Source organism: Cuculus canorus, chromosome 3 (assembly GCF_017976375.1).
Source record: "Cuculus canorus isolate bCucCan1 chromosome 3, bCucCan1.pri, whole genome shotgun sequence".
Classification (NCBI taxonomy): domain Eukaryota; kingdom Metazoa; phylum Chordata; class Aves; order Cuculiformes; family Cuculidae; genus Cuculus; species Cuculus canorus.
In genome coordinates, this window is record NC_071403.1 from 52335111 (window position 1) to 52351327 (window position 16217).

The 16217-nt window shown below is 39.8% G+C and overlaps 1 protein-coding gene across 6 annotated transcripts in view; it reads right to left on the minus strand.

The window, feature by feature from the left end:
• SASH1 (SAM and SH3 domain containing 1) overlaps window positions 1–16217 on the minus strand; it is a 536181-nt gene that overhangs the window by 89789 nt on the left and 430175 nt on the right. For all 6 annotated transcript variants that reach the window (XM_054062721.1, XM_054062720.1, XM_054062725.1 and 3 more), the window contains exon 2: window positions 7385–7513. In XM_054062721.1, coding sequence (XP_053918696.1) covers window positions 7385–7513 — 129 coding nt within the window. The remainder of the gene's footprint in view (window positions 1–7384; window positions 7514–16217) is intronic.

Genomic DNA, 16217 nt, shown 5'->3' on the forward strand with positions numbered 1-16217 from the left:
ATATATTCAACTGATCTCAGGTTCAAAGTAAAAGTTCTGCTGAATGTAAAGGGATAAGAAAATCACTACAGATGATGCTAAAAGATTAAGAATAGCTAGAAAAACATTTGTAACATTGAGAATTTCTCCCCCCACGGTCACCAGTCAGACTACCAGAAGCGAGTTCTCTTTTCTATTTATAACAACTACTATCTTATTCATAACAATATCACCAGTTCAGAAAAAATAACCATTACCTTTAAAAATCAGTTCTTCCCATAACACTAGCATTGCCAAAAATAGAAACATTTCCAGAAGACCAAAAGTGTTAAACTGAAGCAAAGGACCAAAAAGCAAGGACCCTCCAAACATATGAAAGGAGGATAAGGTCACCCAAACCACCACAGCTGTGCAGTCTGCAGAGTCTCTAGCCTATAAAGAGACAGATTTTGATTAAGAGATTATTCATAAATAAGCTTCCAACAAAAACAATAGTAAAAATGCAGAAAATCATTAGCTTGGAGAAAGTTGAGAGATTTTTTACTCAGTTTGCTAGTACTAAGTGGACTAAGAACTGTTTAAGAATGGTATTCACTTCGCTGTGTATGGAACAAGCCTTGCTTTATTTTCATGCTTAATGCTAGCTCTGTATTTAAATGCCTTTGCTGTCTCGTAGTGTGATAGATGGAGACTCTAAAAATAGTCCATCTGTTCCAGAATTTCCATTGTGTCTACCTTTGAAAAGCTCCATTAATGATGAAAAAAATACTGTGAATTTAACTTCTGAAGATATACCCTGAAATCTTGAGAGGCTGAGACTGCAGCCACAGTAAAATTCTATTATACATTTTCCGTGTAAATCTAGGCTACTCATATTCAGACAAACTCCTCTCTATTTCAAGCTATACTGGAGGAAAAAAATCAACACATGCAAGTCCATGTCTTTTACTGCTAATTTTCTTTTGTGTGTCTGCCTGATAAGGTCTGGAAACTCTTCAAAATGTAGAAAGTCTTATCTGTGTGTTCTCCAGCTCTTTTTTTTGTGCTGTAGATAACTTTTTAATCCAACTCAGATGTTGTTTATACTATGAAGGGCCTCTTGGAGTCAGCAAGACAAAACAAAACAGTGGGATCCAGTTCCAGCAAGATACAGAGGTGTCCCTTCAGGACAAAAGTAAAAGCAGTCAGTATTGCACTTGCAAAGCAGAGTCGATTGTTTCATGGCTAGGAATAAGCAGTCTATTTTAGGGTCTTGAGCTTTTAATGTATGCAAGATGGAACAAATAGCAGACATGGCTAGAGCCAGCTATAGAGCAGGCACACACAAACTCCACAAAGATGTTCAGCATTGCAACTCTGGCTTCAGTGGTTAACTCCCATGGAGATTTCTTATATACACATCAACCACTGCAACAATTCTGGGAATTTTAGTCTTCTTCAGTGAAGGCTGGCTACGTTCTCCACTAGTCTTATGACACCACCAACCAGCTGTACTGTCTCAGCCAAATAGTCTCTATAGTCTAATCATTCTATCACTCAAATTGCTAATTACTCTCCTTTTGCTACCTTTCCTCTACTCTACCTTGCTGGACACGTGCCATTTATATGTGATGACGTTATCTAGATGGCCAACTCCATTTGTAATCAAACAACTGATTGTTGAGCACCTTTCAAAATCATGCAGAGCCAAGACTTATGAGGACTACATGCATGTTGGGCAACAAGGCAAGAAAGTTCATGTTGGTTTTATGTTAATTTCTATTTTCTGACATTGCATGTGTTCAAGTACTGTAAAAATACACATCAGGCCAGTCAATTTGTCAAAAACATGCAGTGTACTTAACCACCACATATATAGATTGATTCTGAACACATGCCCTTTTAGACATTGAAATTAATTACATGGATGAAGAGGAAAAATGAAAAGAATATTTGTGTGTCAGCTTTCCAGTGGCATGCATTTTAAAATCACGTAATTTACAAGTTAAAAGATTCGTGCAACTTCTTAGTGCCACAACCACTGTCAGAGTCCATCAGAAAACCTTAAGCTGTCCTCTGACTTCAAGATCATCAGCTACTATTCCAACTTTGGTGGCAGCAGCAGTTAGCTGGCTGCTGTCAGTGATGGATGACTCAACAGAATGCAGCCTGCTCTTTCACAGCTACATCAATGCTGTCCTGCCCCGCTGACAGGTAAGGCAAACCTGGTTTTGTCAGTGAAAAACCAGGCAGATATGATCCTGAAGACATCAAGGAAGCAGATCTGAGCCGTAACAAGACACCATCACCACAGAGCCACTTTTCTGGCCGTAACTGCATTTTAGCAGACGTCCAGCTCAGTATTACCAGCGATGCATCCATTATGGGCCTGCAAATTCACTACATCTACTCCTACTGCAGTTTTTCCTCAGCCAAAAACACACACAGTACACAGGAATAGGCCAAATGCTAGGAAATGTGGGCAACTCCCATGCTGTTCACAAACATTAATGTTCAAACTCAAGCACATTCTCTATTACAAAAACAGAGGCAAAATTCCAAATGCAAAAAACAGTTATTGAGTTTAGAGACAGCTAACAATCCTTGACAGCACTTCCATTTGGAAAAATACTCCGTGTCCAGCTCCATTTGCAGCTACTGTTTTGTTACAAGATACGCTGCTTTCCCAAACAATTTTACCATGTGATTTTTAAAAAAATTCCACTCCAGAGGAGGATATTCAGACTGAAATGGCCATGGTCTGATAGGAAAAGTTGGAGAGCTGATTAGAAAGTACAATATAAAATAAAGATATCAACATTTGCCCCTAAACAACTTGAAATTATTTCAAAGTGTACAGAAGCAGCAATAAACAGTTCATATTTCTGTCCTTCCAGAGGACACACTACAAAGGGCATTCTGGGTGAGCTGGCGCTAAATAAATACATGCTCCAGGCAAAGCTCTGCCAGCTCAGGCACTTCTTTGTTAATGCACTGCTCCTCCTGATGCAGCCTCTGCGCAACTTTTGGAGGACATTTAAACCTCTGGGATGACCCACTCTCTCTTTCTTCAGAGCATCCAGTAAAAGCAGCTCCAAACCTAACTTTGGCCTTTCACATTTTCACTACATATTACTTATCGCTCCTACTACATTTCAGAAGAAGACATCAGGATTGCTATCCAAAACCCAAGCTGCAGTCTCCCAGCTATACCACAGCTGCTGATTGCCTGATCTTTCATGATTATAAAACGTGAAGATGTATCCCAGTACCTTTTGCTTTGTGAACTTTTTTACACACAGGACTGTAGATCTGAGATAGTCTTCAATAGAAGCTCTCCCCTCCATCCACCTTACTACCCATTTAGGCTTGTCTTCATTGCAGAGGTTGTGTTTATCCTATGGTACCCTGTTCTCATGATTCAGTCACCTTCACTCCATTAAACTCCTGGAAACTTGCACTAACACTTCATGTATATCAGCCCTGCTCTGTTCTATAATTTTGCTAAAGAGAAGACCACTGAGGTAGGGGGTTAGGGGACAAAGGAAGAAAAGAAGTACAAGTACGGCAGAGAAAAGCCAGGCTAGACTAACAACCCAATAATCACAGAATGAATCATAGAATGCTTTGGGTTGGAAGGGACCTTAAAGATCATCTAGTTCTAACACCTTCTGCTAGATTGAGTTGCTCAAAGCCTCATCCAGCCTGGCCTGGAACACCTCCAGGGATGGGTCTTCCACAACTTCTCTGGGCAACCTGTGCCAGCGCCTCAGCAGCTTCACAGTAAAAAAAAAAGTCTTCCTAGTGTCTAGTCTAAATCTCCCCTCTTCCAGCTTAAAATCATTACCCCTCATCCTATCCCTGTATGACCTAATAAAGAGCTCCTCCCCAGCTTTCCTTATATTTTATTGGTGCACAATAATTTTCAGGCTACATATATTTACTCTCTGGTGCATATACTTTATGATCGTAGCACATCTGGAACATGCTGTGATGCTGACATTTTCCCTAAGCATTACTCCCCATTCACTATTCCAAAACCTCTGCAAATATACTACCTCTCCTTAATCTGTAAAGAGGAAAATCTTCACAACACATGAGTTGCTTTCCTGTTCCGCCTTTCACGTTGGTATGTTTGTGGTCACTTTGGAAGCTCTGCTGTTTAAGCCAAATCCTATTTCTACAGCAGATTATGAACAGGCATATTACTCTCTGTCACACTGAAAACACACTCTAGTCAACACAGCCACTTGCCTCTCCCTCCATACCTAAGTCAAGTCTTACCTATTGATGACAGCAAGTTTCAGCTGCAGTCAGTGCCATTCAGATACTGCTGTTGTAGATGTGAGCTAATATCTGTGGTCTCTCACGTTATCAGCAGAATAGCTATCTGATGTTTAGAAACTGTATTATAGTGGTGATGGACGTGGCAAAAATTGAGCACTAACTTCATTTTCAATTGCAATATCTTCTCTCTGACCTGACAGTTCAAGAAGCCACCACTGGACTACTACAGTGAGCAAACTCAAAATGAAAGCCACTGAAGAGTAACCTCCAGGATGTCTTCACAAAACTATTTTCTCCAACCACAGCTTCTCTTGAGCAGAATAAACTACTGAATTACTCACTGATATGTCTTGGGTTAGCTCACATCTATTTAAACCAGCATGAAGCTCTGCACCTTTGATGTGAGATAATTAAGCTCACATGGCTTTCCCCAGCCTCGCTTCTGCAGCTTTGGAAGTGAAAGGAGCCAAATTAGGCCCATCTGTCTAAATGGAAGGGAGTCCTCTCCTGCCATAAGGCATGCTTCATTATCCAGCAGAGGAGATGCCTTCCAAGAGCACCAGGAAAGAGCATTTCATTGCTGCCAACAGCTACCCAGAATACCAGGTGTGCTGAATGTGGGGGTTTCCACAAGAACCATGATTCTGTGCCATGAGTTTCTTTGCACAGAAGCCTCAAGGATCTGTCTACAAAGTTATTTCCTGCAATAACCTTTTGTTTAACACTTGGAACTTCTTGGCAGCAATAGATTTGCAAAGTAAATGTGAACTTTTTTTATTAATTTAAGTATAAAGAAGGATTAGCAAACTTCAGCAAGGCAGTGAAGATGATTCACTCTGCCTTGATCCTGCAGCCATTCATTGTGTAACTGAGGTCTGTAGTTTGTACAAGCTCTGGAAGCCTCTCAGTCGCCAAATTGGAATCCCAAGATGAAAGAAAGTAGCCTTGAGTAATTCATGTCATCAGGTACAGCTGCTAGAGAAAGGACGCAAGCCACTCCCTGCTGCTAGTCAGTGCTAGGATTTTGGGAAGCAAGGGTAGAAAACACAATAAAGACAAAATCGGGAGCTGAAGTGGTGTGAAGGATTTGTTCTTATAGAGAAACTGCAGAAATGTGATCAGATCTCACGCTGCCCCTGCCCCAGGCGCTATGCCTCAGGAGAGGTATTAACGATACTTTGTTTATGGGTTTCTGTATGTATTATATAACAATTACTACCACAGCAAAATTGTAAGTGACAAAAAAAATAATTCCTTCAGTAATCCATTTTCTGCAAGACAAGACTTGAACAAAATAAGTAAGCCTCTATGTAAAACCATATGATAGTGTTGGGAAACACAAACTTAGCACTGAAGACCTAACAAAGCTGACCTGAAAGCTTTTTTATCTGTCATAGATAATCTTCATGAATTTTATGAAAATTATCAAAAGTTTACAATAGAAAAATGCATAGCAATCAATAATAATACATACCCTAAGCAGTAACAAACATCTACTAATGTTGCAGGACAGTAAGGAATTTGTCCAACATGTGAAAACGTGATGTTTTTGTGATAGGCCTCCTAAAGGATTCCTTCTTAAACCTAACAAAAATGAGATACGGAGGTGATCTGCATTTAAGATTAGCTTTGCTTGAAGCGGGACTCCCCAGGGAATCTACACAATTGAATGGCTGAAAAATTGGCTAGTTTGGTTTCAAAAGCAGTTTAATATGCTGTACTTGGAAGCCACTTATTCATATAAGCAGAACAGTATAGGGGCCTACCCTGTTAGATACTTGAGAAGGAAACAGAGGGCACCCTTGTCAAGGTAGTAGATGATGTCCACCTTGGGCTGCAGTCAGTAAGCTTGAAGGCAAGTCTGTCATTCAGACTGACCTAGTAGGAACCTCATGAAATTCAGCTTGCTTATGAGAAGGAGCAAGCCCATGCACCGGCACAGCCTGGCGACGGACTGGCTGGGCCAGCCTGGTCTGCAGAAGAGGCCTGGGGGACAGCAGACTTAGCACAAGCCAGCAGCACGCATGGGCAGCAATGACAGCCAGCAGCATTCCCCACCGTGCCAACAACAGTGTAGCCAGGAAAGAGAGGGAAGCAATTCTTCCCCTTTCCCTGGCAACTGTCAGGCCACACCTGGACCATCACCTTTGGCTCTGCAGCTCTGTGTGCAAGGCATGCATTGATGAATAAGTCTGGGGAAGGCCACCAAAGTGGTCAAGGACTCGAGACTTTGCCCTGCAAAAACAACTGGGAGACCCAGCTTGGAGAAAAGACAGCTTTGAGGAGACCTGTTGACAACCTACTGGTTCCTATGGGAAGTTATTAAAATGATAGAGCTAGGGTCTTCAGTCGTGCATAGCACTAGAAGGAGAAACAATATGTATAAACTTCCATGAGGAATACCACATAAAATATCAGGAAAAAAGAAAAGTTCACACTATGAAGAGAGTGAAGCAGTGTAACAGGTTGCTCAGACAGGCTGCAAAGCCTCCATACCCTTGCAGGTCTTCAAACCCAATCAGCTAAAGCCCCAAGCTTTGAATTCAACATTGACTCTGATTTGAGCGGGAGATTGGATTAGAGACCTCCAGAGGTCCCTTCCAACCTGAAGGACTCGGTGACTCAATGTTGCCCACTACAGGCTCTGTAATGCATAATAATGGGAAAGGGTTCAAAAAATTGAAGCTTGCTTACATTTGGGAGCCCGAAACCAGTATTTGCACCTCCGAGTTCTGAAAAGCAGTACTTTGTACAGTGCAACTGAAAGACAGCACACAATTTTCTTGCGCTCACACTGGGAGCATCTTGAAGCAAGGAAACTAAGCTTTCAAGAGACATTATTTTGCCTCCAAGAGCTGAGGTTTGCAAGTGACTGTGCACAAGCAAAAAGTATTCTAATTAAAGACGAACTAAGAAACGCAGACTCCAATGCTTAATGAATAGTAGCAAATTTATCTAGGAAAAGAAAATCCCGCTTATTTCCAAATGTTTAATTTAATTGGCTGAAATGTTTGTGTGTGTGAACACAATCAAATATAGTTATTTCCCTGGGTAGAACTCTTCAAGCTGAATTACTGTCTCTTCATCTAAGGCGTGAATGGCAGTCTCTCGTTAATAAAGTCATAACTTCTCTACATACCATATCAAGGTCTTGGGAAATCCTCCGTTTGCGCAGCTCTTCCATCCTCTCACACACATCCGAGAAGCAAGTATTATAGTAGTCTGCATACTGTTGTGCCAGGTCATCAATATTTCCCAGTGACCCATCCTATATTGAAGAAAAAAGAAAAAAAGGTCAATCAATTTTAAAATCAATTTTAAAATTCTAATTTAAAGGTACCACCATAAGTCTGAGGAAGACGCCCACCCTGCAGCGCATCCAGCACAAAGCTCTTGGATTATCGTCTCTATTGCTAGCCCCGAGGATGCTAACTTGCAAGACCAGTTCGAAACTACAGTACTACAGTGGCCTCTCAGAAACAAGTGGGTCCTTGCTAGTTCTGACACACAGAGAGAAGGCAGAGACAGCAATGCATAGTACTGGAACAACATATCCCCAAGCACTATCTGCCTCAATTCCCTCCTACCCACATATATTCATATTCCATTTGATTCTCCCAAAGAGCTGGCCACTCATCCAATAACCAGTCATTACGTATGCTTCACTGACCCTATTTACTAGGGAGTAGCCCTGCTTTTCTTGACAATGACTAACAGCAATTTAAAACATTAACATTCTTGCTTATAAGCACAATCAGCTGGACTGCAAAAAATTCCAGCCAAATAACTTCAACAGGCACATTTATGCCACCCACAAAGACACTGCCAGTCAGTCTTTTAAGATACACTGGAGGCAGAAACATGGTTTGCCTAGTCTCAAATGCCTGCTTTGCTGGGCAGGATTGCTACCCTGTTAATAGAATAGCTATAGTGAGGAACTTAACTGTAATCATCTGTTAATTACAGTCAAAATTAACACTTTTTAAAAAATAACAGAAAAATAAGGAAAACAATACAAAATCCAGGCTAGATGAAGTGGCATGAGAAATTCTTCTAAACTTCAGATATGTATGCCAGAGGGCCAGGCGAGGGGGTGGGCAGGGCGAATTATCTGGATTTTTGATACATTATGCACACGTTTAAAGTCAGTCCAAACGATGGGAATGAGTAATTCTGTTTCTCTATTGGTCTGATTTATGAAGGACCACAGATACTACTGCATACATATTTTAAAAGGTAATAATCTATAATTGATGCATATTCTGAGAAAAGAAGAATATACTGCAGTGTGTTATTTCATTGTTGCTGTTAACAGATGCAACACAAATAAAATTATGCCTTGAATATTAACAAAAAAATGAAGCAATCAAGGAATAATTTAAAAAATAATTATGCTAAAAATATACATAAGTTGAAATGCAGAGTTTCAGCATATGAACAACGAGGAGAAGTTAATTGGGAACCACATCTTACTGAAACTGTAGCCATTTAGGAATAAGTATGTGGTCCTGCTCTGGGGGATCTGGACAATGCTGAAGGGGCAGATCCATTTTAATTATCAGTTCCAGAGAATTGGAAAGAACATTCCAGTCTAAACCAAAGCGAAAGCCTGTTAAACCTCAGGCTCTGTGAAACATACTCTCCACCCTTCTTGGAAGTGAAATTCCACATGCACAATAGTTAACTCAAAATCTCAGGAAAATTTTGTAGAGCTCATGTTCTCAAAATTCAGAACAGCTTGTTGCTTCTTAAAAATACTGTGTACAGTACAGGTGCAAACCAGCCTGCATGTCACTAGCTGGAACAGCAGAAGAAAAATAACTACCCTAAATATGTACCTATACACATAACTATGGATTTTTTTCTGTATTTCCTATCTCTCGATCTGCCAGAAATCTCAAACGGGAGAGGTTTCAAACGTTAGAAGATTGGGTTGCTTAGTGCAAATACACTTCTTGGAACATCAGACCTCCCAGAGCTTTGCACAAACAATTTTCCATACCACTTAGCAAGCGGTTTACAATGACAAGACAACAGCATCTTTGAGAGTGTGACCGTGCTACCCTGCCTTTCTACCAAAGCGGCAGCACTACCCACTCAAACAGTGAGCACACATCTTCCGTCCGCCACCTTCTCACCATTCATCACATTCCAACAAGCTGAGGAAGAAACTGCCATGTAAGCTCCACACATCTGCCTGAGCAACTGGATACTCTTCCAGTGGCTAAGAGTGTGCTTGCTGATCCCAGGAGTACAACAAGCTGCTTTCAGAAAGCTTGCACAACTGGTAGGGATGACTGTTGGCTGCAGTGTTGGGGAGGAAAACAAACAACAAGCAGAAGAAAGCATTCCCAAAACTTAGACCTCATTTGCTTGCTGTTGCAAGCAATAAGAAAATCTGTATGTCTTCCAAAGAGACAAGACACCATTTGAATCCCCTCTCTAAAGATTACCACAAATTCCTACTTTGCACTATCTTCTCCAGGCAGTCTGTTTATTTCTTGATAAGCTTTGCCAGTTAAGAGTATAGGAGCTGGAAACAGTAATGATTGAAAGGCAAGACAGGAAACCATCATTTTATTAGAACAACATGCAATCTGCCTATTTACTTTATCAGTCTGTCATCTCTCAAATCTGGAAACAGTTAAATTTCATGTACTACACTTGCTCAGAAACAGGCATAACTTGGGAAGGTAACCTTATGACTCAAACTGAGTGATATACTCCAAATACAAACATACCATGTGAACTCCAGCTTAACTGAGAGCCAGGTGGAGCTGAGGTAAGGCTCGCAGCAAGCACACTCTAGTGCTCCTCTGCACATCTTCTCACACTTCCTCAGGTCTGTGGTCACAGGCCATTCATGGGATAGCAACAGCGCTACACAAAGGATCGAACACAGCTGAACAAGTGCTCATTTTTCACTGACGCTGGCGTGCAGTCCACTGTGCTTTCTGAAAAGGTGGTCTCTACAAGGCTGAAGGCTTGTGACTCTCCCTAAAGCAAAATTAGCTCGATTGCAGTACCCCAGTTAAAACCCGCAGAATGCAGGTGGCCCCGCTGCCAGCAAGCACGTGGCTGCAAAGAAAGGCCTATTCACAAGCTACTCAGTCTGCCGCTGCTGCAGCATCCAGAGAAGCTGAGCTGCAGGCATCAGTCTGCCAGACTGACAGAAGGGATTGTTGTCAACGCTTGAGGCTCAAATTAGGGGCTATGTCCCAAATACATCGCATTCCAGCTCTCCAGGGAAGACCAGCAGTCCTGTGTGAAAGCAAGCTTAACATCCAAAAAACGATGAAGGAACAGAAAAAATTACAAGATCTTAGAAGTGAGATCTGATGACTGAAATATACGTACTCATTGCAACCCTGTCATACACTTCTGCTGGGTCACCACACTGCAGGTAGCTACCTTTACAAGTTTGCCACTCCACAAAAGAAGTATGCAAACTCCTAACTAGATGCAGACAGCTTTGGCATTTGAAGTTTCCAGCCTCAAAAAATGCGAACGAAACTATGAACATTTGCATTTACATCTCAGCTTGTAGTGGAAGATGCTGATTGAAACATTGGTCTTTGTTGCAAAGAGGCTCTTTTATGATTTTATGCATGCACGTATTCAGAAAGCATTGCTTTTCTCAAAATATAAATACAAATACACAAATCAATTCAAGCCAAAGACAGTGAGTATTTCACCCCCATATTACACACAAGGAAATAACTTCATAACTTAAGAAAAAACTGCATATCTGATTTATACTACCTCATATCTTACCCCTACATACAGTTCTATCGTCCTCCTTTATTCTTCAAGTACTATTAAAAACACGTGAAAGCTAAAAAGAGAGAAGATGCTTCATTTTTCTGCTGCACTCATATTGGCCAAGAGGACCTACTTTAGATCTCAAACAAGTACAATTAATCAGGAGTTTTGTTTGTCTTTTCATTAAATTGAACCAAACTTCTCCAAACAGTTCTAAATTGTCTCACACAAAATTACCAACAGTGTACTTTGTATTCCTGTTTTAGTCTTGAGTTAACTGAGTATTTAAAAAATATTCATGTGTAAAACTTTAGCTCTGGGTTGACAAGTCCCTCATTTCCTTACAAAACACAGGATCACAGGAATTGTCTGTATTGTTAAAAAAAATAATCCTTACCATTACTAATAATATAGGACATTAACATAATTTGTAACTAATAATATTTTTAAAAGAGTTCACTTTGAACCATCAAGAATAAGAGCCAATGTTAATTTTCATAAATTAGTTTTATCTTCTTGCTTTCATATGCAAGCCAAAACCTAGAGAACTTTTAAGATAACAGAAATGAAGTCTAAACCCATCAGTTCATTCATTCCTATTCTTCCTTATAAATAGCCCTACACCATGGGCTCGATTCCAATACTAATACAACAGGGTATAAACAAACACGAACTGTCATTTTAGTTCACAGGTAGGAAAAAAGCTTTCAAGCTTTCATCAAGCTATTTGATATAAAAAATAACAAGCCAATGCAATTTATAATAAGCCTGTAGTTATGTCCCACTTTGATGTAGATGGGTCCCATATCTGCAACACGTTCTGTACATAATGAAAAAGACATAGCTTGCAAGTTTATTCTTACTGATATATTTGTAATTCAGTAGCCACTGATGTGCTCCTAACTGCTTCAGGTCAGTAATATTTTTCAAACCAAGACCTCAAAATAAACTCTCTCTCATTTTGTTACAAATTTTACAGTTAAGCAAAGCCTTACCATGAAGGCTGTTTTGCACCAGTTGTATTTATTGCCACACAAAGTGCAATGTTCCAGCTATATAATCCCCCACACAGATCTTCTCTGGTGGAAAAAAATTAGTAAGCACACAAATATTGAGCAGAAATACCATTCCTGAAATGCTTCAATTTATCCATAAAATGTTACTGCATGTTTATCCTAAAATTAACTACTGCCCAAGATGTTTCCACCAAATAGTCTGACAGCTAGGAAAGTAAATAACCCACGAGTTTTAAAGGGTTAAACCTAAAATGAAGATCTAATAAAATTTTTCTAATGAAAACAGAAATTATCTCAGATCTCTATTTTTGGTTACCAAATGTGTTCCTAATTTCCACCTTTTAATTTTGGCATCATAAAGCACAGAGTAAATGATGAATTGCTGGGAAATTCCCAGAGAATTATTTCTGAAGTGCTTGTGAATACCAAAGGAATCTGTCGAGGTTCCTGTTAATGAAGGGCCTACTAAGAGAAGTTGGAATAATTTGACACTTATTATAAAGTTAGGATTTATTGGTCACGGCACAACAGTTAAATGCACTGGCAGAATCATTTGTATTTGACATCTGAAGGTGTAGAGGAGAAAAATGTTTTGACAGAGAACTCTGCTGGCAATAAATTAAGTAAAAATACATATATATATATATATATGTATAAATAATGATAACAATAATAAAATAAAATCACTATTACCCAAGGAGGAATAATGGACTTTTCTAAGTAACGTATCTATTTAATGAACCTGCATACAACCCTAAATACTAGGCAATGGCACAGCATACATATATAAACTTCCATACAGTATAAGAGTCTTAGAGTTACCAAAACCACAACTGAGTTTGTACTTTCCCATCTCAGATTCTGCAAAATGTATTACAAAGCTGCATATTCCAGCATATCCTCGTCCCACTCCAGTAGACATTAGCAATGTCAGGAAAGACGTCATAATTATCAGACATATGTGCTCACCCTCCAAGCCACTGGGTGAAATTCATGTAACTGCATGAATCCCCAAAATGTGAAAAAGACGTGCATGCTACAAGCCTGTTTGGTCAGCCAGACAGATGGGTCTCCATCTGCACATGGCAGTGCAGATTATAGCACACTACGAAGCTATAACAAGTTCCTTACTCAAAAATCACTCTAGCTATGGCCACAGCACATGCATAAACTAACAGGGTAGGACAAGGTCAGAAACTAGAGGAAAAATAAATCTGACTTTTTTCCAACTAAAATATTAAATATTAAAATTTTCAAATAGTGGAAAGGGCACAAAAAAGGGGAAGATGCTCTTTCACAACACTCTGCAGTTATGCCCGGGCAAAGGCATGTTTTTGACCTTCACAGCCCAAGAGGAGAAAAATCCACTTCCGTGCCTGAAACACAGGACTACTGCGTAGAGAGTCACTGTAAAGATTACCAGCTTATTTCTGGCAGCTGGATCTCAACAGGGACAGCTACCAAAAATTTGTGGAACACAACCCTGCATTTCTATAATACCTTTGGTTTGGATAGCTGAAAGGAGTACATAAATGAAATCAGAAATGTGGGCCAGAGCAAACAGGTTTGTCTAGGGAGGGAAGAGGGGTAAGAGGGAGTAAGGACCAAAAAAGCAGTGAATCGAGAACATTTGCTGAAGGAAAAACACGTTTGTGCCTAATAAACACACTGTTTTCAACAGCACTTCATCTACATAGCCCACATTCTATGAGACGTTTAAAGCTAAGCAGAACTAGCTTAGCTAGAAAGCACGGCGCACTGAGATTTTTGTGGGGCAACTCTGAATAAGATACCAGTCCTTTTTAGATATTTTTCCCAATGTGGGCTCATGAAAGCTCAAGAAACTTGTGTATCCTTCCCTAGGCAACCTCGGACTGGCAGTGTAACTCCCTGCACTGCAAAATATACTAATACATTAATTCAGGGTAAAAGTGATAATCAGAGAGATGCTGTATTTCACCTTGTCCCCAGCTCTTTCGAAGGAGGCAGATTTAAATTGGATCCAAACCTTTTCAAAACAGAAGAGTTAAATCTGTATGCAACTTTCTGGCTAGGGCTTCCATCTCAATTTGCTAATAAGGACTTTTATGGTAAGGACAGGCATCCATAGGAAAACCCATGCTCCTTCACTATAATTGCATCTCTCACACATTTCTGACCCTCTTACACGTCCCTTGCCAGCAACGTTTTTCTGCTAGGAATAAGACTGATGTCTTGCCTTCTGACTTAGCTTCAAAATGACTGCCATTAAAATAAACCCAACAAGCTGTTAGAGAAATGTCCCCTTCTTTTCCTAGAGCTCAGAAGGGACAATCTTCCATTCAGCAGAAGTAACAATTCCACCATCCATGAAGTGACACGTTCAAAGTCTGTCTTAACAGTCAGCGGGGGCAAAAATGTGAATGAGACAGAAGCGTGAGGCCATGCAGCCCAGCGCTTGCCTTGATATTCAGGGGAAGGCATAAAATACTCAGACTAGAAGTCATGACATTTTTATATTGAGAACAGCTATTTTAGAGGATGCTGAAGGGTTGTCATGGTTCTCTTGACCTCTCTATAGCTGGACACTGTGAGAACAAAGAGAACATACAGATCAGACCGATTCAACAGAAGACTTTCCATTAATTTTTATGACATCTAAAGGTTGAGTCATTAAGCTATGAGGCTTTGCAGAATTACAAAAATAGATCTAATAAAACTGTGTCAAGCTCTCTGCAGCATGGTTAAAACAGTTCTAAATTCAGTACAATAAGCAGAATGCACAATGGTATAGTTTGACATAAAAGCTTTTGCAGCAGTTATCTGAAATAACTGATACAGCCCACTGAGTTCAGAGCACAGTCACTCTAGACCCAGAAACTTTATATTAAACTTCATAACTATGTAAGTTTTTTCTAATGTATATGAAGCCTTGCCCTACCTTTACATCAAACCAAACTCTTCACCTTTTCAAAACTCTGTAAAGAAAGTGTTTCTTTCACCATCAGCACATAATCTTTTTGCCCCCTCACTTTTCACTGTAAAGCCTTGAAGTCTTCGTCAAGAAGTTATAACAAAGACTCTCTGAAAAAACATTCCAAACGTGATTTAAGTTTTTCCCTTTGTAAATAAAAATTGATTTGAAAGTATACTACTGGGATCCATCTCTCTGGCACGCAACCAAGGAACTCCTCTATGTAAAAAATAAAAATATGTGTGTGCGTATATATATATATGTGTATGCTAATGAATAACTTGTATCTGTGCAATTGTACATTCCAACATACATAAAAAGTAGGTATTTATCACAAGTGGAGCCAGCTCTTTCACATGACCATTATTTTGACAGGATTACATGCAAATTTTATTCACGAAAAGTTAGTTCAAAGCACCCTTAATGTCTAGCATCCCTAATAATAGTATATTACCTTCTATCCTCCTTTCCCTTAAGTGATCTGCACTTGGTTCAAACTGTAACTCAAAACTCTTGCTCTGACACCTGCCAGGCCACCACTACCCACCCAGCTATCAGGTACAGGTTATCACTGCTCATAAAGCAGAGTAAGTTAACAACTCTTTAAGCCATGTAATAGCTGCACCTGACATTATCTCTCATGAGGTTTGTTTCTCTGGCTCTCACTGCCTTCTCCTTTTGCACTCAGCATTTACTGAGACTTCTTCCTCAAATTGAGTGGAAATCTGTCTCTTCATGCACACCAGCTGCAGCCAGCATCTATCCTGACGCTCTGAGCAGAAACAAATGGTAAACAGAAGAATGGCAATAATTAAGAAATTAACATGTATGCTATTAAAGATGCACTATTAAGGAGATGTAGATTAATTCCTTGTTTCAAAATCTGGAAACTTACAGGGTGGCTTCATGTTTGAGTTAAGTTAGAGTCTAATGAAACAGACATGCAAGAGCCAAACGTCTTAAATAGATAATGAAATAAATTTGTATCACTGAGCTGTCCACATCAATTTTAACAGTGCAGGAGATCTCATTAAAATTCACCTTTTCTTTATACAGAGTAGTAGCACTATAGAACAAAACACAAATTTTGTGACAGTTTGGGTCTACAATAACTGAGGTGCAAACAACCTGGAAAAAAAATACAGAAAACACGTAAACAGAAAAACCCAACAATTTGGATGTTTAAAGACAAAAACTGCAAAGACAACAGTATCTCAGGACAAACGCATAAACTCAGCGAG